The 21876-nt window shown below is 39.3% G+C and overlaps 1 protein-coding gene across 4 annotated transcripts in view; it reads left to right on the top strand.

Moving 5' to 3' along the window:
- The window catches only part of GPT2 (glutamic--pyruvic transaminase 2), a 52981-nt gene extending 31678 nt beyond the window's left edge, over nucleotides 1-21303 (top strand). For all 4 annotated transcript variants that reach the window (XM_039503557.1, XM_039503555.1, XM_039503556.1 and 1 more), the window contains 9 exons: nucleotides 1929-2037; nucleotides 8095-8228; nucleotides 9757-10000; nucleotides 10693-10772; nucleotides 11398-11534; nucleotides 12337-12511; nucleotides 14214-14369; nucleotides 15179-15291; nucleotides 18430-21303. In XM_039503557.1, coding sequence (XP_039359491.1) covers nucleotides 1929-2037; nucleotides 8095-8228; nucleotides 9757-10000; nucleotides 10693-10772; nucleotides 11398-11534; nucleotides 12337-12511; nucleotides 14214-14369; nucleotides 15179-15291; nucleotides 18430-18520 — 1239 coding nt within the window. In that variant the 3' untranslated portion in view covers nucleotides 18521-21303. The remainder of the gene's footprint in view (nucleotides 1-1928; nucleotides 2038-8094; nucleotides 8229-9756; nucleotides 10001-10692; nucleotides 10773-11397; nucleotides 11535-12336; nucleotides 12512-14213; nucleotides 14370-15178; nucleotides 15292-18429) is intronic.
- The last annotated feature ends 573 nt before the right edge of the window (nucleotides 21304-21876 follow it).

The following is a 21876-nucleotide window of genomic DNA, read 5'->3' as shown; positions in this document are numbered from 1 at the left end:
ATATTGTTTCTAATTTTGTTTCCTCTATAGAATATCACAAAATTTCAGACATGGTTTGCTAGAGAAATTTGTTGTAGCTAAACACTTGATTCCCCCAATATGACTAAAACAAAACTACTCAATTGTTTTTTCACTGTGTTACCAGTTGTGCTTTATCGCCTATACATGTTTCATGCTTAGTTACTTGTTTGCTAGTGTGAATGGACGTTACTTCCGTGCATACATGAGATGTGATGCATGGAGCTACCAGTTCAGCTTTTCCAGTAGTGCCTCTACCATCAAAACTCCAATAGTTTGCCTTCTAGTAGTCCCCACTGTGGCCCTCTTTTGCATGTGTCCCTCTACAGTATTCTCCCTCTTTTATGCCCCTGAAATGTTCACCTCCTGGCATGCCCTCTCCTGGCCCTTTGCTCATATCCTCTGCCAGAAAACTAGTTATTGATAACATAGGTAAGGAAAAAATAGACTGTTTTTAATCCAACAGTGTCCTTTTAGGGCCTGACTTTTCAAAGGTGTGTACAAACAGTTGTACACACTCAATTGCATGTGCCTGATTTGTGTGTTCAAATACCACTTCTGAGCCTGCGGACCAAGTATTTGTATATGCACGTGGGGAGTTAAATGCATAGCAGACCTCTGTTCACAAATAGTTAATCTGAGTGTGCACAAGAGGTATTTGCATGCGTAAATTGGGTTGCATGCATCTTTTAAGGACCTTAATATCATAACAGCTCTAGGCTAGTTTTGAAGAATGTGTTTAGCATCCAGGCATGAGTTCTATTGTAGAAACTATACCAAAGCAAGAACAATTAAAGACTTGTAGCTACAAGTACATTCTCAATTAACATTTTATGCACTTACATGTGTAAAATCCTCAAATTGCATTTTATTTATTAATATTATGGCATCACTGAAAAGTCCCAGTCAGGATTGGGGCCACATTGTACTACACGTTGTACAAACACAAATGATAAATACAGTGCAGCTCACCATTTTCTAAATGTATATATTTTTAAGTCATTTAGCAAACTCCATTATCTTTCATAAAGATAATGAAGGACCACAACTCATTATAACAAATTAACTCTGATCAACTAAAACATCAAATAACTTAGCTCTGAATTCAGGGATCTCTTCTCCCTGTGATATACATACAGGCATTAATTCTGCTACAATCGCTGACCAGCAAGGATACTATGGCCCATCCATGTCATCCTGGTGAATGCATGGAAAACGAGGCAGAAATTGAGACAAATTAAAGCTGCTCTCAGTAGGGACCTCTTGATTTCCCTCACTGTGGCTTAAATTTCTTCATCATAGTTTATTTCCTTTAGAGCATAGTTCCACTTCTACCCTCTGCTCTCCCTTCATTTCTTATTTAAATTTAGCAATTCAAATTAGTAAAATAAAAACTGCAAAGGTTATTTCAGAGAAGTATGACTAGGGCTGGGACTCGGGAGACCGGGGTTCATTTCCCATTTCTTCCATAGACTTCCTGAGTGACCTTGGGCAAGTTGTCTTATCCTTATCTGTAAAATGGTGCTAGAAATAACTCTTTCTTTAGCCCTTTTTCTGTTGAGATTGTACATTTTTCAGGGCAGGAATGCTCTCTTGCTATATGGTTGTACAGTGCTTAGCCCAGTGGAGCCCCAATCTCAATCAACTGTAATACAAATAAGAAAAAGGCATTTGCTGCTCTCAGCATTAGTAATTAGGTTCCAAACTCTGATGACAAATATTTACACTTTTTATGTTTTTTGGGAGGGAGAGGGGGAATATTTTTTTTAAATAGTTTGAGACCTAATCTATTGATATCCTTCATCTCAAAGGAGCTAACTTCCATATTAACAACTTAAAAATAACCAATCAGTGGCATGGAGCAACTGATAGCAATAGTCAGTTTACAAAAGTTTTTCTTGGTACTGTAGGTGGTTGCACTTTGTACATACCCAAACCTGTTGGACAGCCCAAGCTTCCCAGAAGACTCTAAGAAGAGAGCCAGACGGATCTTGCAGGGGTGTGGAGGGAATAGCTTAGGTAAGATTTTTATCTAGCGTCAATTGTTTTTAATTATAGGTCTGATATTTTCTGTTTTAATATCTTAAGCTTGTGTAGTGATGGGCCTTTTAGAAAGGATGTCATTAGATGTACTTGGGTGGGGAGGAAGTGGTCCATGGAATTGTGAACACAGAGTATTTACAAAATTCTCTACTAACAAGATGGGGTTGACGCAGAAGATGGTAGGCAACCACTGGTGCATGCTGTTGAGAGGTCAAGCAGTAAGCAAACTTCTCAGCAAGATGGTTATTATACACACATTTCTGGATAGCCCATTATCATTGTATATGGGCACTCAGAAAAATGACCCATATTCTGTTCATTTGTCTAAGGCAGAGGTTCCCAAACTGTGGGCTGTGGCCCAAGGTGGGCCACCAGTGCAACTGCATTCTCCAGTCAAATTGTTTGGTTTCAAAGATCTTGAAGCATTTCTCTGAGTGCATATTGCTAGGGATTTCTATAATTATGATTGTTTACATTAAAATGAAAAGGAAACATATATTATTTATTTACAGTGTGATAGTTTGTATGTAATAATTAAAATTAATAATTTTCCTCAAGAGGTGTTAATAGTGTGGCACAATGCCTATTGGAAAAAAGTTTGGGAGCCCCTGGTCTAAGGTATATAAATTGCACATACACCTGGTTGTAAAATGTATTCTACCATTGTCCTTGTAGTCATTCTTGTGACAGCTGAAATCAACCATGTTTACAAGACCAAGTGCCCTAAAAGAACATGTTGAGGCTCCAAAACAGTTGTCTTGAGCCTTGTGTCGCTCCCAAAGGCCCATGTGCGTATATACAATATAGAAATAAATAAAAACAACTTGGGCTGTCGATTAATCACAGTTAACTCCCACGATTATCTCAAAAAAAATTAATCGCACTGTTAAACGATAGAATACCAATTGAAATTTATTAAATACTTTTGGATGTTTTTCTACATTTTCAAATATATTGATTTCTATTACAACACAGAATACAAAGTGTATAGTGCTCACTTAATATTATTTTTATTACAAATATTTGCACTGTAAAAATGATAAACAAAAGAAATAGTATTTTTTCAATTCACCTCATACAAGTACTGTAGTGCAATCTCTGTCATGAAAGTGTAACTTATAAATGTAGAATTTTTTGGTTACATAACTTCACTCAAAAACAAAACAATGTAAAACTTTAGCGCCTACAAGTCCACTAAGTCCTACTTCAGCCAATCGCTGAGACAAACAAATCTCCTGGACATTTACAGGAGATACTGCTGCCTGCTTATTTACAATGTCACCTGAAAGTGAGAATAGTTGTTTGCATGGCACTCTTGTAGCCAGCGTTGCAAAGTATTTACATGCCAAATATGCTAAAGGTTCATATGCCCCTTCATGCTTTGGCCAACATTCCAGAGGACATGCTTCCATGCTGATGATGCTCGTTTTAAAAAAAAAAAGTGTTAATTAAATTTGTGACTGAACTCCTTGGGGGAGAATTGTATGTCTCCTGTTCTGTTTTACCTGCATTCTGCCATATATTTCATGTTATAGCAGTCTCAGATGATGACCCAGCACATGTTGTTCATTTTAAGAACACTTTTTCACAGTAGATTTGACAAAATGCAAAGGTACCAATGTGGTATTTTTAAAAATAGCTACAGCACTTGACCCAAGGCTTAAGAATCTGAAGTGCCGTCCAAAATCTCAGAGGGATGACATGTGGAACATGGTTTCAGAAGTCTTAAAAGAGCAACACTCCGGTGCGGAAACTACAGAACCCGAATCACCAAAAAAGAAAATCAACCTTCTGCTGGTGGCATCTGACTCAGATGATAAAAATGAACATACATTGGTCTTCTCTGGTTTGTATTGTTATCAAGAAGAACCCATCATCGGCATGGACGCATGTCCTCTGGAATGGTGGTTGAAGCATGTTTAGCACACCTGGCACGTAAATATCTTGCAATGCCAGCTACTACCGTGCCATGCGAACGCCTGTTCTTACTTTCAGGTGATATTGTAAACAAGAAGCAGAAAGCATTATCTCCTGCAAATCGTAACCAAACTTGCTTGTCTGAGCGACTGGCTGAAGTAGGACTGAGTGGATTGGTAGGCTCTAAAGTTTTACATTGTATTATTTTTGAATGCAGGTTTTTTTTGTACATAATTCTACATTTGTACAGTTCAACTTTCATGGTAAAGAGATTGCACTACAGTACTTGTATTAGGTGAATTGAAAAATACTATTTCTTTTTTTTTTTACAGTGCAAATATCTGTAATAAAAAATAAAGTGAGCCCTGTACACTTTGTATTCTGTGTTGTAATTTATATCAATATATTTGAAAATGTAGAAAACACCCAAAATATTTAAATAAATGGTATTCTGTTATTGTTTAACAGTGCGATTAATTGCGCAATTAATCACTTGACAGCCCTAAAACCAACCTTTACCTACTCAGTGGGCCAGTTCATTTTTGGCCATCCAGCAGCTCAGCCCGCTGCTTGTATCTGGGAAGTCATGTTTGAGTTACTATTCTAAATATAGTGCTCTAGCCAGGGGGTATTGCACAGAACCTGAAGAATCTGACAGACCTGATAAACTCCTTTACGGTATGAAAAGAGACTAAGGGTGTCATTTCAAAGTACATAGTAGAGTAACTGATGTGTCTCTTAATATTTGTGATTGCAGTGCCTCATTGCTATCATAGTAGGTGCTATAAAATAATAAAATAGAATATAATTAGTGGTTTGGTTAGCAGTCAGGCACATTCAAAGAATGTCAAACGGTTCATCCAGTGTCAATTCAGCTTTCATTTTTGTCTTTTTGTTTACATGTAGTTCATACTTTCATCTTTTTTTGTGTTGTTTTTTATGTGGTCTTCTGAACTCCTCTCCTAGTTCAATTTAGCAGATATTTTTGCTTACTGTTTTTACGTTTTATGGAATTTGTTATAATCCCATTTACTAAACCAGGGACTACCACCCTGGTCTGTTGAGCAGTTCCTGGCGCTTCATGGAGAAGCGTTTGGACACATGGTGCCGGCTCTCCTCACTTCCAGCTGCTACATTGCATTTAAAAATAAAAATACTTGAGTTCTTTCCTATTAGGGGTCTCTTGTGATCTCTGTTAAATAGTGAGCCATGCTATGAAAAATAATATGAATCTGTCGGTGGATTAAACTGAACTTTTTGTACAACATGCTATGCCTAAACTACAAGCTGGGGAAATGTTTTGTTCTGTGGCTCATAGGTGGTTAGTCATGGAGGTCACTGGAAGTCACAGAATCCATGATTTCCAGAGACCTCCGTGACTTCAGTCTGCGGTGGTCGGGAGCTGCAGGGTCCTCCACTGCCCGTTGGGGCAGGGAGGCGGTGGCAGGGGCACCCCACAGATTCCCAGCTGCCACGAGTGGCGGGGGAACCCAGCAGCTTCCGGCCACCATGGGCTGCAGGGAAAGTCCCAAGCTCTGGCCCACTGTGGGCACCCAGAGCTGCAGGCAGCAGGGGTACCCTACAGCTCCTGGCCACTGCAGGCAGCAGGAGGGACCCTGGGAGCTGCAAGCGGCAGGGTTATCCCACAGCTCCCAGCTGCTGTAGGTGGTGGGGTCCCCGCAGCTCCCAGTTGTGGGCAGTGAGGACTTTGGGGCTCTGACACCCAACCCACAGTGGGAGCCCCCAGAGCTCCCAGACTCTGTGTAGCTGCCCTGCTGCAGGCAGCGTGGAGACCTGCAGATCCCCATTATGTCACAGATATTTTTAGTAAAAGTCACGGACAGGTCACAGTTTCCATGAATTTTTCTTTATTGCCTGTGACCTGTCCGTGACTTTTACCAAAAATATCCATGACAAAATCTTGGCCAAAATCACATCAGTGGTAGTACCAGGATTAGAATGTATTTGTCTCCTGATATCAGTCCCATGTTAGGTCTATTAGCCTGTGCAACCTGAATGTGAAATTCTTTTCATTTCACAGAGAATGGATGATCTTTGAAAAATGTATAGACTCCGTGCAGGAATCTTTTCCCAGAATAAGTGTATTTTCAAAGTACTTGCAGTTGGTCAGTGTAAGCAGGGTTCTGATTGCTTTCTTGCTTTCAGCAATCTTAATCTTCAGACAAAATGATCATTTAGAACATTAACATTTTAAAATTATATAAATGACTAAGCTTGCAAAACTTACTCAAATGTCAGTGGATAAACAGACATTCTGTATGTTCGTGACTGGAAGGTGATTCTATAGTATCATGTGCGTTAAAGAGCAGCTGCCCATCTGATTAACTATAACAATAAATATTTAAAAACCTGCAGCGCAGATAGACAAAGTCTGATATTCATTGGTAGGTTTTCAGAATAGTGCGTCAGTCACCAATCTCACTTAGCTGATTAGCCCACATAAATGCTTGTCTAAAATGAGGTTTTTAAATTTTTCTGGCTGGGAGCTGCCCCACCATAGTGCTGAGGGTTCAATGTTTTCCTTTTTTGCTTCTTCTTCCTGTTATTGTTTTTTGTAAACATGGCCCTTCCACACATACCTTTATGGTCTGAGGAACTGTGCTCAAATTACAGCTACAATAAAATTAGCTTCTTGAACAGGTTTAGCAGTCCAACATGGAAATGGCCAAACTGTATTTCAAAATCAGTTGAAAATCAGCTTTGTCTGGGCCAACCATTCTAACTAACACTTTCCACTGTTGCCACCATTGAGGGGAAACTTTAGGACTGCTGGTATTTTAACAGCTGTTGACTTACCCTGCTCAGAGCACGGGTAAATGACATGGTAGTTAAAAATGTTGTTTGCAGTGTTGTGGGTGAAACCAGATAATCATTACACTCTTAAATGAACTCTCACAGAAAAATGATAAAAAACAAACAAACCCCAAACCACCATATTAGTCTGGGGGAAGCTTTTCACAAAATGATCATTCCATATGTGACCTTTCAGTCCTCATCCTCAAAGGAAACCTGCACCACACCTTCAGGTGAGCCAAGTCCAATTACCCCACTCCATCCAGCAATCTGCTTAAAGCCAAGAAGGTCTTGCAGCTTCATGTCATTGTGCTAAATTAGCTGTGCACTTACCACTTCAGCCTCCATCAGCCCTGGGCCTTATACCTTGAATTCATCTTTCAGTCTGCTGCAGGTTTATTTTTTGCACATACTTAGCAATGGTGTATTTAAGACCCAATAAACTGCCTTTATTTAAGAGAGTTACAGCTGTGATTATAAACTTCATCAGAAGCTTGTGTACCATAACCTTACACTGTACTTTTGGTTAACCTAGCTGCTTCCCCTGCAGATAATTGAAAAGCAATTTAGATGGGAAGGCAGGATGGTTCTGTGGTGTCACATGGTAATCTGAAATTAAAAGTCTTTGACGTTTCAGCATGTTTTTTAAAATTATATATTTTATTATTCCATTCACACAGGTTCCCTCTATTCCTTCCTCTTGTTGTTTAAACAGCAGGCCATTTAAAAATTAAGTTGGTTGACCTTTTAGGTGACTTTCAATAAAATGGCTGGGCGATTGTCAGAGGGAAGAATTGGGTTTCTGTCCATATGGCAAGGCAAACGTTAGATAATTTATATTGGCAATCCAATACCTTCATATTTATTTTGTCTTTCAGAGATGCTTATTTCAGGTTTACAGTCATGACTGTGTTCCTCTTGCAGCACTGTGAATGTATCACCTCATTTTCTACTTTAGAAAACTGCTGTACTGGGTAAATAATAAAGCTCTCGTACAGCCAAACTGCCTCATATACTACTAACTTTGGGGCGGGATAGCTCAGTGGTTTGAGCATTGGTCTGCTAAACCCAGGGTTCTGAGTTCAATCCTTGAGGGGACCATTTAGGGATTTGGGGCAAAAATCTGTCTGGGGATTGGTCCTGCTTTGAGCAGGGGGTTGGACTAGATGACCTCCTGAGGTCCTTTCCAACCCTGATAGTCTATGATTCTTAACTTTGGAATGTTACGGCCCAAACATGGGCATTTAAGAGTTGTAGATTGTGTACATTTGAATATCTGCTCATATTCTCCATTTCTCACAGGGTCTTACAGTGCCAGTCAAGGTGTAAATTGCATCCGTGAAGATGTTGCAGCGTACATTGAAAGACGAGATGGAGGAGTTCCTGCAGATCCAGATAATATATATCTTACCACAGGGGCTAGTGATGGAATTGCTGTAGGTGTTAAAAGTTTGTGTGTACATGTATATATTCTGTGCATAAACAAACTGTGCGGTACATTAGACATATCCCTTAAGAAATATAGACTATAGAGCATGATTCTCATCTTCTTTGCACAATTGTATGTCTGATCTCTCACATACACCATGCCATTGATTCTGATCTGATTTACATGAAGTCAGTTATGTTATGTGTGAGCAAAAGACAGGAGTTCTGAAACAGGCCCATGGATACTAAAATCTTCATATGGCCGTCTAAAGCTTTTTAAGTGACTAAATATTGATTTAGGAGACTAGCATTAGCCATCTTGGCTAGAAGATTTTGCTGTACACGACTAAGGGCTTGGCTGTACTTGAAATGTGTTGCTGTAATGCTTCAGTGAAGACGCTACTTCTGCTGACAGGAGGGGTTTCCCGTCGGTGTACATAACTCGCCTCCATGAGAGACAGTAGCTAGTAGCTGTATACACTGGGTGCTAGGTCAGCTTAACTTTGCCACTCAGGGGTATGGATTTTTCACACTCCTGAGCAATGTAGTTAAGCCAACTTAATTTTCCATGTAGACCAGACCTAAAATGTGTAGACGCTAAAGCTTAGAAGAGGATGTTATTCACTGGAGAAACCAGAGCCCACAGACTGAGAATTCTTGGAGAGCTTTAAGGAAACCATGTGTTACGTAGATTCAGTGGAACCCACACTAAGGGCCACCTTCAATAGCCAGCCTTCCTACATTAAGCAATTCACTTTAAAGTATTCCCAAAGTTTCCAAGGCAGTTTTTGTTCTTTAGATGAAGACCATCTCTACTAGGTAACTAGTATATGTTGATCCTTTGCATGGTTGCTGAAGATAGATTTCCTTGGATTTGCTTTGCTGTAGTGCATATTTTAATTTTTTTAGTTAGTTTGCAAAACTTTTTTTAAATGACATCTTGTGGCACAGTTTGGTATTACAGTACTCTGATTTACAGCGGCTTCATTGATTCATCCAATGTAATCCATTTCCCAGACTTTGCAATTTGGCAGTGTGATAGGAGTGTGAGCATTACATGTTTTTCCATAAAACTTTATCAGCTATAAATGCATATAACCATATTTGATTATACCGGTACTACCTTTGTTGTTTGTTTGAATTTTCCAGTGATAAGCCTTCAACTTCAGCTGGCAGTTACATCAAGAGGGCAGCTGTTGGTTGTTTTTAAAGGACTCTATGTGATGTGTTCGGCCATTGTTAAATGCTACATAATTTTTGTTATAAAACTCCTTGCATTCTCTATCTAACAGTTGGTGTGAAATGTTATTTGACTTAAAAGATAAATGTCCTTCAGTATTCAGAACTAACAGTGTCACTGTCATGAAGGCTGGTGACTTTGTGCCTATGTAACTGAAATTTGCCTAAGGCTTTGGGTCCCATAGAGCGGGAGAAAGTCACACAGCAAGTTATTCCAGAATATACTGTGAATTGCACTGTCATCTGTTTTTTTTGTTTTGTTTTGTTTTTCTTCTTTAAATTCCTACATTTTTCCAGACTATTCTAAAGATCCTGGTCTCAGGAGGAGGGAAATCCCGAACTGGAGTGATGATCCCAATCCCACAATACCCCTTGTATTCAGCAGCCATATCTGAACTAGATGCCATCCAGGTGAACTATTACCTGGATGAAGAGAATTGCTGGGCACTAGATGTGAATGAACTTCGTCGTTCCTTGAATGAAGCCAAAGCATACTGTAATCCAAAGGTCCTTTGCATCATCAACCCAGGAAATCCCACTGGTTTGTAATGGCTTCATTTAAATGTTTCAAAATTTATTTTGTTCACCCCTTTTTTTTCTTTTTGCTGTACATGCTTAGAACTTGCTTGTGACTTATCATTGCACATGTACAGCTGGACTCTAATGATAAAATCAGAGATTCCTACCATATAACCAATTTGTCACCCTGAAACTTAGTTAAGCATGTTTTAATTTACTGAGATAATTTACCAGCTAAGCAATCAAGCCCGGGTTCAAGAACATATAAACCCAGGTTTAAGTATTTTGTGTGTGCATGCTAAAGAGTTTTGGGCTTACCCATGTAAGAGCATGTGTAAACTGCAATGAAGAACATATCCAAAGAAGACTAGTCTTATCCTCAGCTGACTTGTTGACAGGAGTCTAAAAATGAATGTCTCACAAATCTGCTGTCTCCTATAATTTAGACAATACATCTCAAGCAGTTGTGGTTGGAGACTCCCCACCCACCATCCCAGACATATTGTATAGAGTATATATAGCGTATAAGTGATTGTAATGAGTTTTATGTCCCAGCTTCCATACCTTAAAAAAATAAAATAAACAAATAAAAGCTAAGAGGGACAACTTATTGAAGAGGTAGCAGCCTTCCTGGTTCTAGACTAAAAGACTGTATATATGTTTTCTACTAATTAACCTGAATTGCAACTTTTCTTCTCTCACTTTAAATTATAGGTCAGGTTCAAAGTAGAAAGTGCATTGAAGATGTTATACATTTTGCTTGGGAGGAGCAACTCTTTCTTCTGGCTGATGAGGTAGTAGAGCATTAAGACTACATACCTTTCTGTGGTGAACACACCTGCAGTGCAGCAGAAGCACTAGGTGCTCAGTTCTCTTCCTTTGTGCTCAACAGTGTGATTGTTGATTTCTAACATGGAGCATGCTAAAAGTTGGGAACAAAAAAGCCAGCTTCTCAGTCCTGAAGAGTTAATTTGAAAAATGAGTGTGCTGGACTTGATGTAGGTGAAAAGGGGTAGTGGCTCCAATAAGGATGTAACTCTAGAAAGAAACTGGAACAACATCCTAGTTTTGACCTTCAAAAAATAGGGTGACATTAGCCTTTGGTTTAGATAATTAAAGGGAGGGAAACTGGAGCTGGGGCGAGGTGGGGATTGGGAATTGAGTACACAGAAGAAAAACATAAAAGTTTAGAAATAATATACAAAATCAAAGTTCAATAATCTTCTTGCAAGGGCTACTCAGTTAAGTATAGCATAAGCTATACGTTTGTTATGCTTGAAGTAACCGTAACTTATCTCTTGTAAATGCTTTCAAGCATTAGTACATCCCAAACTTTCTTCAGCAACTTACATTCTGTGTAATATGCCGTCATTTATTCACATTTGGTCAGAGTGCATAATATTTCCTCTGATTGTGTAGGTTTATCAAGATAACATTTACTCAGAAGAATGTCAGTTTCATTCCTTCAAAAAGGTTCTGTATGAGATGGGACCAGAGTACTACAGCAATGTAGAGCTAGCATCCTTCCATTCCACCTCCAAGGGATACATGGGCGAGTATGTCCATCTTCATTTCTTTATTGTATAACCTCTTGCACAGTATTTAGTAGAATAGCTTCCTCTTACCTCTTGTCAAGCAGGATGATTTTTTCACATAGTGAGCTGAGTGTCATCTTGTATCTTCTGTTACTGTTACCTAACAACTAGTAAACAAGGAAAATGCATGAGTTTATATATGGAACATTGTATAACTTATGGGCTAGCCCAGTGGTTTTGCAAACTTTTTATTTAATGGAGTAGTTTTTAAAAAAGAGAGCACCTATCACAGACCTGCCTCCCATCCCAACACCCCAGTCCTACATTACTAGGTTCCTAAAATAGTTGTGAGTGCAGACTACCGGGGATGGCACAATGGACCTCTGGACTACTGACTAATTGTAAGAGTCCCTGGATCAGCCTGATTTTATAGAGGGGTGGATGTGTGTGTGTTTCTTTTTTGGGGGATCAGGGGAGGGAAATGCCAACTTCCTGATAAAATGGATTCTGCTTCTGCTGTACACTTCTACTCTGAGGAATAAACATCCATGTTAATAGCTAGACTAAGCTGCATATGTTAATGTCTAAATGTCACACCCAATACTTTATTTGATGGTAATTAGCTACCATTATACCTTACCCAGTACGAAAGAAGATGCCTAAAAATGTAGGTTACATGTATTGGTGCTAAAAGCAAGATGCTCATGATTAATATAAAGTTCAGCTGGATGCTTCCTCTTTTTCCTCTCTTGGGGTTGTTTTCAGTAATTAACATTCCAGATTATATTCATTTTTTCTCTCCCCTCCCCCCCCCCATTCTCAGGTGCGGTTACCGAGGGGGTTATATGGAGGTCATTAACTTGCATCCAGAGATAAAAGGACAGCTTGTTAAACTTCTCTCTGTTCGCCTCTGTCCTCCAGTCTCTGGACAGGCAGCTATGGATATCGTAGTGAATCCTCCAGTACCTGGGGAAGAATCTTATGCACAGTTCATTAAGGTCAGCTCTAATATTGTTTGTTTATTTCTTAACCTTATCCCATATATCACCAGGGTGTGATGAAAATATACAGAAAAATCCCATCTCAGCCTTCCTTATGGTAGAGCCCTGTAATAACACTGGCCAACAGGACTACAGAGTAATTTCAAATTCTCTTTGTACTAGTAGCTTCAACATCTTGGTGGAGTCATAACACTTCCATCACATGTTTGTGGCTTTTCATTGAGTTCATTTGCTTTTAAATATAATTTCTTTCCCCCGTGGCTTCCGTGGTAAATGAGGGCAGCTACTCAACAAAGCTGGCTTCTATGAAAAACTGCACAGGAAAAATGAAGCTACTAAATGAGGGTGACTTTGTAAGTAAAATTATATTGTACCCTTATATATTGAATGCTTATTTGAACAAAGAATAGTAGCTTCTCATTTGTACAGATGCTCTACCAAATTCAGTTCTAGTGTATAAATGGAGTTAAAAATGGATAAATGTGGCCCATTATTTTAAAAAGAAGAGTTTTCACATTCCATGGAAGATCAATCCTCTTGTAGGGGATGTAGTAGAGATCTGTCAAACAGAAAATGCTTAGCTGCTTTTAGTTGTGTGTTTTGGTGTGTGTGTGTCTTTCTTTTTAAAGACAGCTCTTTTTATCTCATAACTAGAGCCTGTGAGATATTGTTAATTAGACATCACTGATTTGCCTTAGGATCACCAGCCCAGATTGATGGTGACCGAAAGTCATCATTATCTGAAGAATGCTATTCAGTGACCTTTTGAAAGGAGTTTCTCAGTACTGTTCCAAATGGACAAGTGTTCCCCTCACAAAAGCCCCAATTTGTACCCTTGTGTAGATAGTCTCGTCAGAAATGCTACAAACTGAATTAGTATGGAGACTGAACTACTCTCTCATCCCTGGAAATTGGTCCTGCCAGGTCAATCTTGAGGCATATTGAAAATACAATTTGAGAAGGTTGACCTGCTGTACCTATTCTGTGGATAAATAGAGAACTCCAGGAATGTTGTTCCAGAACCATTGTTCCAGAACCTTTCACAAATGCTAAATTCAGAAACGTACTTCCTTTAAAAGGATACCATCTCCCCTCTACACACAGCCTGTGGACTAGGGCTCCCGCTTGAATTCTGGGCCTTTCAAGGGCAGTGTCTGCAGAGGTGACTTGGCATCTGCTTTGCTACACACACAGAACTCCCTCTTGGCCACAGAACCCCAGAAGGTCCGTTCCAGGAGTTTGGGCCAGTTTGATTGTATAGCACATATCTGCAGAAAAGGCACTGAAATTACAATGATTGTATTCAGTGGGGGAAAAAATTGCAAGTCACAAAACTTGCCCAGACCAGAACAATGTTAAACCTTTGGGTTTGCATCCAGGGTTGCACCAGAGTTATAGGAAATGTATACTTTTTGTCATCTTCCAGCAGCAGGTATTTAAGATGGAAGACATTAGATTTGACTAGTGTGTGACTGCTGAATTACGATTGACATCACTTTTGGTCCATTGCAATTTGTCTTGGGTGTTTGTTATTGCTAATCTTTTATATATTTTACTTACCTCTTACCTAGTAAGGAGTGAGTTTAAGGAAACATTTTGTTTTACCAACTGCAAAACTATTGAACCAACCTACAATTCATCATCTAAGGAGCAATTCAACTCTTTTCTATTCTCCTTCTCCTCCTTTTCTTTTAAACAGGAAAAGGAGTCTGTTTTGAACAATCTTGCCCAAAAAGCCAAGCTAACAGAAGACATGTTTAATAAAGTGCCAGGAATTCACTGCAATCCACTTCAAGGAGCTATGTATGCCTTCCCAAGGATATTTATCCCTTCCAAAGCCATTGAGGCAGCAAAGGTCAGTCAGCCATTGTCCGTCTAACCTTGCCACATTGTTACTGGTTGTTATCCAGGAGGGAATTTTATGCCCCGGAGTAGAACAAGTGCTTTCCAGCTACAAACAAAGACTGGCTATTGCTAAGAGATTACATCACTAATAAACAAGTGGGCAGGCCGGCCTTTCATTTTTTAATTCATTTTTGATTGGGGCTCAGTTATACCTGTGTTACTGAGACCAAAAGTGGGGTCCTTTTGTGAACTTTCTGAGCTGAAATAATGCCTCTGAATCACGTATATAGCCTGGGCGTGTTGATTTGACTAACTTAAAATGTAAGAACTTCCTCCAAATTATTATTCAGGTGATTTACTACTCAGCAGATGTTTTGGAAAAATCCAATGGGAATGTCTAATTATTTGTGCTCTGGGCAATATTGTAAGGATAGGCATGTAGGAGTTAATTCATCAAATATTTTTAATACCTTTAATCTGTTAGACACTTCAGTGAAATTAGGTTTGGAACACCAAAGAACTCCATTGCTAGAAGTTTCTAGGTCTCAGTCAATCAAAGAGGGGAGTAGTTACGTAAAGACAGCGTGACTGGCTAATTCTGTTCTGTTGAGTTGGACTGATTGAGAGTCTGCAGTGTGGAGTGGATCCATTTCACCACCAACGGGAGTTACTGTCCATCCATGTAGTGAAGAAAATGAAAGTGCAAGAGAAACATTTGGAAAGAAAAATGACCATAAAACTGTATTTTGTGCATTATGATTTCATGTTATGATCTGGAGATGAAAAATTACTTATAAAATTCAATCTCTTTTTTCTCAGGCTCATGAAATGGCCCCTGACTTATTCTACTGTATGAAACTTTTGGAAGAAACGGGAATCTGTGTTGTACCTGGCAGTGGATTTGGCCAAAGAGAAGGAAGTTACCACTTCAGGTGCAGTATCTGTTTAATAGCAAATTACAGTGTATTGTAAGAATCCAGTTGTTACAATCTTTCTCTTTACTAAATAAATAAAACTGTTAAGGTTCTTACAGCATGTCCTGTATGAAAAACAGACTTGGACTAATTCACATTTGTTTGTGATACCAACCTTTTTTTTTTTCTTGGGCATACTCTGTATAGCTAATAATTATATCTAGAGCAGTAGGACTGGTTTTTGCTGTGTCATTCGGCTTCATACAGTATTTCCCCAATTTGCTAACATCAGTTCCAAATATACAGAACAGAGCACAGTGAGGTATCTAAGTGAACACTCAAGGGATCAGAAAATACTGGTTCTTAGAAGTGATCTTTAATTCTGCTGAAACTGTGGTCTACTTTTAAAATGATTATTTTACAGTATGGCTCTATACTGAAAAGTGATTGTGAAAATTGCACCACCTCACTGAACAGTTGCAGTTCCTGTGTACCTTGAGTAATGTTTGCTCACTTTACTGAAATAAGGTGTGGGGTTTTCTTTAGCTATTTTTGGGCCTGACTGCCGCCCTTACTTGCACTAAGCAGCACTTTACTCTGCAAGAACTGTCTCCCACCTCCTGTTTGGTGGAATCTGTCTCAAGGCATGCTACACCTCTGGGTGAGCTGCCTTTAATTAAGGGCATGGCTACACTTGCAGATGTAGAGCGCTGTGAGTTAAACCAGCCCTCGGAGCGCACAATAGGGAAAGTGCTGCAGTGTGTTCACACTGTCAGATTCAAGAACACTGGCACGGACACATTAGCTGCTCTTGCAATGCCACAAAGAGCAGCGCATTGTGGTAGCTATCCCAGCATGCAAGTGGCTGCAATGTGCTTTTCAAATGGGGGGTGGGGTGGGTGGAGTGTGACAGGAAGTGCGTTATGTGTATGTGGCGGGAGAGACAGTGGGTTTTTGGGGGGCTGAGAGCATGTCAGCATGCTGTCTTGTAAGTTCAGACAACAGCAAACTCCCCCTTCTCCCCACCCTCCCACTCAGCAACAGCATTCCACACTAATGGCTTTCTTTGTCCTGGAGCAGATAAGCAGCTGGCTGTCAGAAACGGAGCTTTGAAAGGGCATATCTGTATTCCTACAGCCAAGTTCAAAACAATGACAAGAGTGGTCATTTGACTTAAGGGGATTATGGGACGTTTCTGGAGGCTGATCAAAGCGCAGTAATGCAACACCTCGTTCACACAGACACTGGGACGTTTCAGCAGAGGTGTGGCAAGCGTTATGCTTCTCATGGAGGTGGATTACCAGGAGTGCTCCAGCTACAGAGTCCAGGCGCTCCAAGTGCCTTGCCAGTGTGGAAGGGTCATGAGTTAGGGTACCTGGGGCTGCTTTAATGCACTCTAACTTGCAAGTGTAGCCAAGCCTAAAAGGCCTTACAAATATAGTTTCCAAAATATAGCCACACATACATTTCACTAAGATTATGAGCACCAGCGTGACACAGGTTTTCAGTAGAAATCTTAAATGACACTCTTTGGCAAACTAGAATGTAAATACCAGACCTAGGGGATCCCTGTAACCCTTATGCACTCCTGTGCCCTGTATTTGACATCAAGAGATCCTTGGGTCATGGCAACCCTATTGTTTTCATGCGCTTCCACAGGTATAACGAAGGGCAAAATTTGGCCCTGCAACTGGAATTCAGTGAACAGTTTTGTTGGAGCCGGACAAGTCAAAATACAAGCCAGCTCATTTTCCCTGTTATATTGATTGTGCAATGCTAACAAAGGTCTGGATTCTACAACACTTGCATTCAGCAGCACCATATAACCCCAAGTAGTCCCCAAAAGATAACTATACTTATCTCCTTAGCTGATCATTGTATATTGTGTGACTTACAATAGAAGTCTATTTGCATACGGAGTCAAATGCTAATGAAAAGATTGTTGGGACTTCAGAAGGCAAATTAACAGGAAGAGGTAAACAGTGGGGGATGAGGGGACCCTGTTTTAGAGGTGAAGAACAAAGGACTGGGCTAGTATATATAGAGGTGCAGAAAGATATGCTGGGGGAGACAAGTTGCCAGCAGGCTTGATCTCATGAAAGGAGAGCTATGCTGGTTGAAAAACACTGTGAGAAGGTGGTGGGGTAAGCAGTACCTTATTAGACAGGAGGACAGCTTGTTAGTTGAGTTTAAGCTTTAGAATTTGTTATGACTTTGTTTTATATGTAATTTTGTTTCTAATATTTCTGTTTTACTCTCCTATGAATCTCTGTGTTAAATACATTAACTTGCATTCTCTATAAACAAATCGAAGTGCTGTTAGTTAAGCGGAGCTGTGATCTGAGGTGTAACTAGTAAGCTGTGATGTACTGTTCCTGTGGGAACAGAGGATCTGGTCATTCTGAGTGTTCAGCGGCTAAGGGGCGGGACACTGTGCAGGGACGTTCTGAGGACTCAGGGGTTAGAGTTTGGCTATTGCTAGCCTGGATGAGGGACAGAACCCAGGTGGACTGAGAGGGGAGTGCTTGTGTTGCCTATGGCTCGGACAGTCAGCCCTGGGAGGTACAGACAAAGTTTCCTCATTCTAAGGGCAGGTGTCAGGGGTGCCTCACAAACCTGGCAAGTGACACAGTTGTACCTGTGTAACTGAGAGCAGAATTTGTTGTGTACAGTTTTTTTATTGGTGAGAATACAAGAGCTGGAAGGAATGAACTTCACTTGCAGATAGCTAAGTTTGCAGGGCTGGCTGTTAGAAAAAACACATTTCACATGTAAACTGAACAAGCTTGATACAGAAACATTAAAATAATAAACATAGTAGCCCACAGTAGACTGTCTATTGCAGGGGGCACTTAATGAGGTTTTGCTCTATTTAAAAAACTGAGATGACAAGCCCCGGAATTTTAGTACACGGGTCAATCAAAACCAGGTGCTCTATGTACAGTAACTGTAGCTATAACATAAATTCAGAAAATAAGGGAATCTTTTTAAAAGCAGGTTGCAGAAAGTTGAAAGTTCTACTTTCTCTGCACTGTTTGGGAAATGTATCTCGGGGGGAGGGGTGAGGTGTCTCTTTCAGGTTTCCATTTCTTCAATGTTTATTACAATGTATCTTATCAAATGTTTTGCAATACAGTGTTTCTTCTCTTTTTCCAGAATGACCATTCTCCCTCCAGTAGAGAAGCTGAAGATTGTGCTGGAGAAAGTGAAAGACTTCCACATACAGTTTCTTGAAGAATATGCATGAAAGAGATGCAGACTCTTTCCCCCCTTCCCAAAGCAAATGCAGAAAATGAACAATATGTGCTGAGAATGGGCTGTTCATCTAGTTAACTGCATTTACACTAGATAAAGCCCATATGTGGGCAAAAGTTACACTTCTTCCTGAACAATTAAACCTAATGTCTGGTGTGGGAGATACTGCTATACAGAGGTGGGTGGGAGGGGAAACATGAAGAGGGAAGGGGAAGAGAGAGTCTAGTAGACTAATTTGTGCCTTGACTGGAAGTTATATTCTTGACTTACACTTCTGGCCTAGTTGGTTGTGGAGGAAAGTCACTTATGAAAACTATTGATGATATTGCCTTCTACAAAGCAGAAATGCAGATACCCAACATATTTGCTCAGAAACATCCATTTCCTGTTTGAGATTTTACCCCAAAAAATCCTAAAATCTACATTCTAGGTGTGGTTGGGTTGTTATTGTTTTTGAGTATAAAGTGTTACCCACATCTGATCAAACTGGCAGTTGTTCGAATATTCATAAAAATCTTTGATAGATCATTTTGTGTGACTAAGTTCTATTGCATCTGAACTTTACATTATTTCTAAATAAAATCTGAGTGGAGCACAGGCAGTTCTGAGGGCAGAGATAGTGCATATGATATATTGTGTATGAGTCTTAGTTTAAGAAATTGAAATTCAATGAATTATGACCATGAACTAGTTTATCCACACACAGCTCAAGATAGAGTAGACAAGTATGAGAGAACAATAGCACTGAGCTTTTCATATCATAACCACTTTGTTAAAAAAATAAAAAAGCTGAGTTGTCTCCTGTTCACACATGCCATTTGTGTATATTGACTATTACAAGCAACCAACTTCAAAGCAAATGTGAACACTGTTAAGCCTTAATAATAAGGTCCAACACAAAAACTGTTAAAATTGCAGCACCTCTTGATCCTCTGAGAATGATTCTTTGGAACTGGATGATTAGGAGATTAGTTATGGGAGAAAGAGTCCTTTGCTTTACTGGTTTGAATCTAGCCCAACTTTGTAAAGACTGAAAGATGCTTCTGTCAGACAAATGTTTGTATGTAGCTTAAAGGAAATTAATTGGTAATTTCAGTCTTGTTCCTAGTCAAAGTGTCTGGATCACACAAGCTATATGTATGGCATCCTCAGCAGGGAGAGTAAAGGCTGAATGGACATGGAGGGTTGGGCACTCTGAACTCAAGAGGATTCTTCCAGAACAGGATGAGGTATGGTGGCACAGCATTATGAACATGCTTGTACCACCTGTGTCATTCTTATTTTGTGAAGGAACAAAAAAAATGTTTATTTGGCACCTTTTGCCAGCACAAACACAGAACTGAAAACTCCCCTACCAATCACAGAGGTACTAAGTAACTTCATCAAGTTTTGTCTTAGTTTGTGCAGATCACTGTTTAGAGACAGCATCTCATTTATTCACATCATTAATTTAGATCTTATTCTTTAGGAGTAAATTAGAAATCTTGTTTACTAATATCATTTTGTTAGTAATACCTAGCTCAGCATGTGGTGCTAATAAGGAAGTTAAAATCTTGGGAGTTGAATCAAGTACAGGGACAAGTGAATTAACACATTGGATAAAAGGATGCATCAGTCTAGTGTGTTAAGGATAAAGATGATTATTGGCCATATCTCTTACAACAACATCAACTGGCCTATGGAATAGTACTGGAACAGACTGCACTTAGAAACTATGAAAATTTCAGAAACATGCCCTATATGGAATGAATCAGTGGCTTCCTTTCAACTCCTAGTGGACAGATATCCAAAATGCAACCTCAATTGAAAATGGTACACTGCGGAGCAGTGTTATAGAGGCCTGGAGACTGAACTAAACTTTTACTTTGGAAACATGGGTCTCATCACATCAGTTGTATCTCTGGGAAGGCTGGGAAAGCTTGTGTTGCTGCTACCCATGGATAAACAGAACGCTTCATTTGCCAGCTCTCTGGCATCTTTCATAAGCACTAATATAATTCTATACAGAAATGTAAAAGTAAAAACATGTAATAAGAGGTCAAAACATTCATATTTCAAGAAAAAATAAAAATTATCCAAGAAATTAATTTTTTCTTGCTGTTGAAATTAGCCCCCCAAGTCAAATCTGGTGTGGGGCTCACTGCTTGGAAGTGGCTGCCATAACCAACAATCTAATAATGGAAGTTAGTATATTTTTTTACACTTTTGTAACAACAGCTTTTTTTCCTTGGGTAGTATATGTAGTCTAACAAACCAATAGATTTTATATTTACCTTGTGTTTACACCTGATATTCCTGAAAACAATCCAAGGTTTACAACATACTAGAGACATTCTATATGGGTGTTGAAAGCTGCTTTTTTCCCCCCAGTCAGAGCAGCAGTCCTTATAGGTAACTTTTAAATCAAGGATAGTGACCTAATTTTAGTTTTCTAAACATTCTATGATGGTGCCTTTTATGTTTCTGACATTGTAAGGGAGAACATATGTTTTGTTCTGATGCATCTCCTAGAGAAGGGTGGGGGGTTTCTACTGTTCATCCACAATATTAGTATGTACTGTGGCAAGCTACAGTATACAGGTACGTTTTTGTGGGACAAAACTGAAAAACTAAGAAACAAAGACTTACATTTTCATTGTCTTCAATGTTTAATAGACTATCTATTTTTTAATGCATGTTTCTAGGTTTTGTTTACCTACAGGTGCTTCTTAATACTGTATTTAGATTAACTTAGATGTATCCAAGACTTCAGAACAATAAAATAGATGTCAGAGATGTGGTAGTATTTAATCTTCTGGGTCATTTGACACTAAATGTCCAGTTTGTATGGTGAAATATTTATTAACTCCATGGTCTCTCACTATAATAAATCATTTCATCAACATCATGTATGGTTGATTTCATACTTCCTCAGATACATCATTCAGTGCACTTGTCATAAACTTCAGTTAGCAGAGTTCCCTCTTTCCCATACACATAGAGCAGAATTGCACTCCTGTAGATGGCGTTAATTAAGAATTAATTCAAAATTAAAGGGAGCTGATGTCAGAAAATGGTACTGAAGTCAATTGGCAGCATGCAAAATTGGGCCCATTGATAGAAAAATCTATACAATAATAAATTAAAAAAAACCTTAAATATCTTTTTGAAATACAAGACCTGGACTGCATTGTACTATAATATATGAAAGTGAGAGCAGCAAGTAATCTCCAGAGCTGTTCCTGGAGCCAGAGAAGAAAAGGGGGCTAGATCCTTGCAAGTCAGTAGAGCAGTCCTACTACTTAAGCAAAAAGTCAGCTCTTATTTCCCTAAATACCTACATGTAAGCCAGCAAGCTATAAAATCCTT

This window comes from Mauremys reevesii, linkage group 16 (assembly GCF_016161935.1).
Source record: "Mauremys reevesii isolate NIE-2019 linkage group 16, ASM1616193v1, whole genome shotgun sequence".
NCBI lineage: Eukaryota > Metazoa > Chordata > Testudines > Geoemydidae > Mauremys > Mauremys reevesii.
This window is presented reverse-complemented; position numbering and strand designations above follow the sequence as displayed.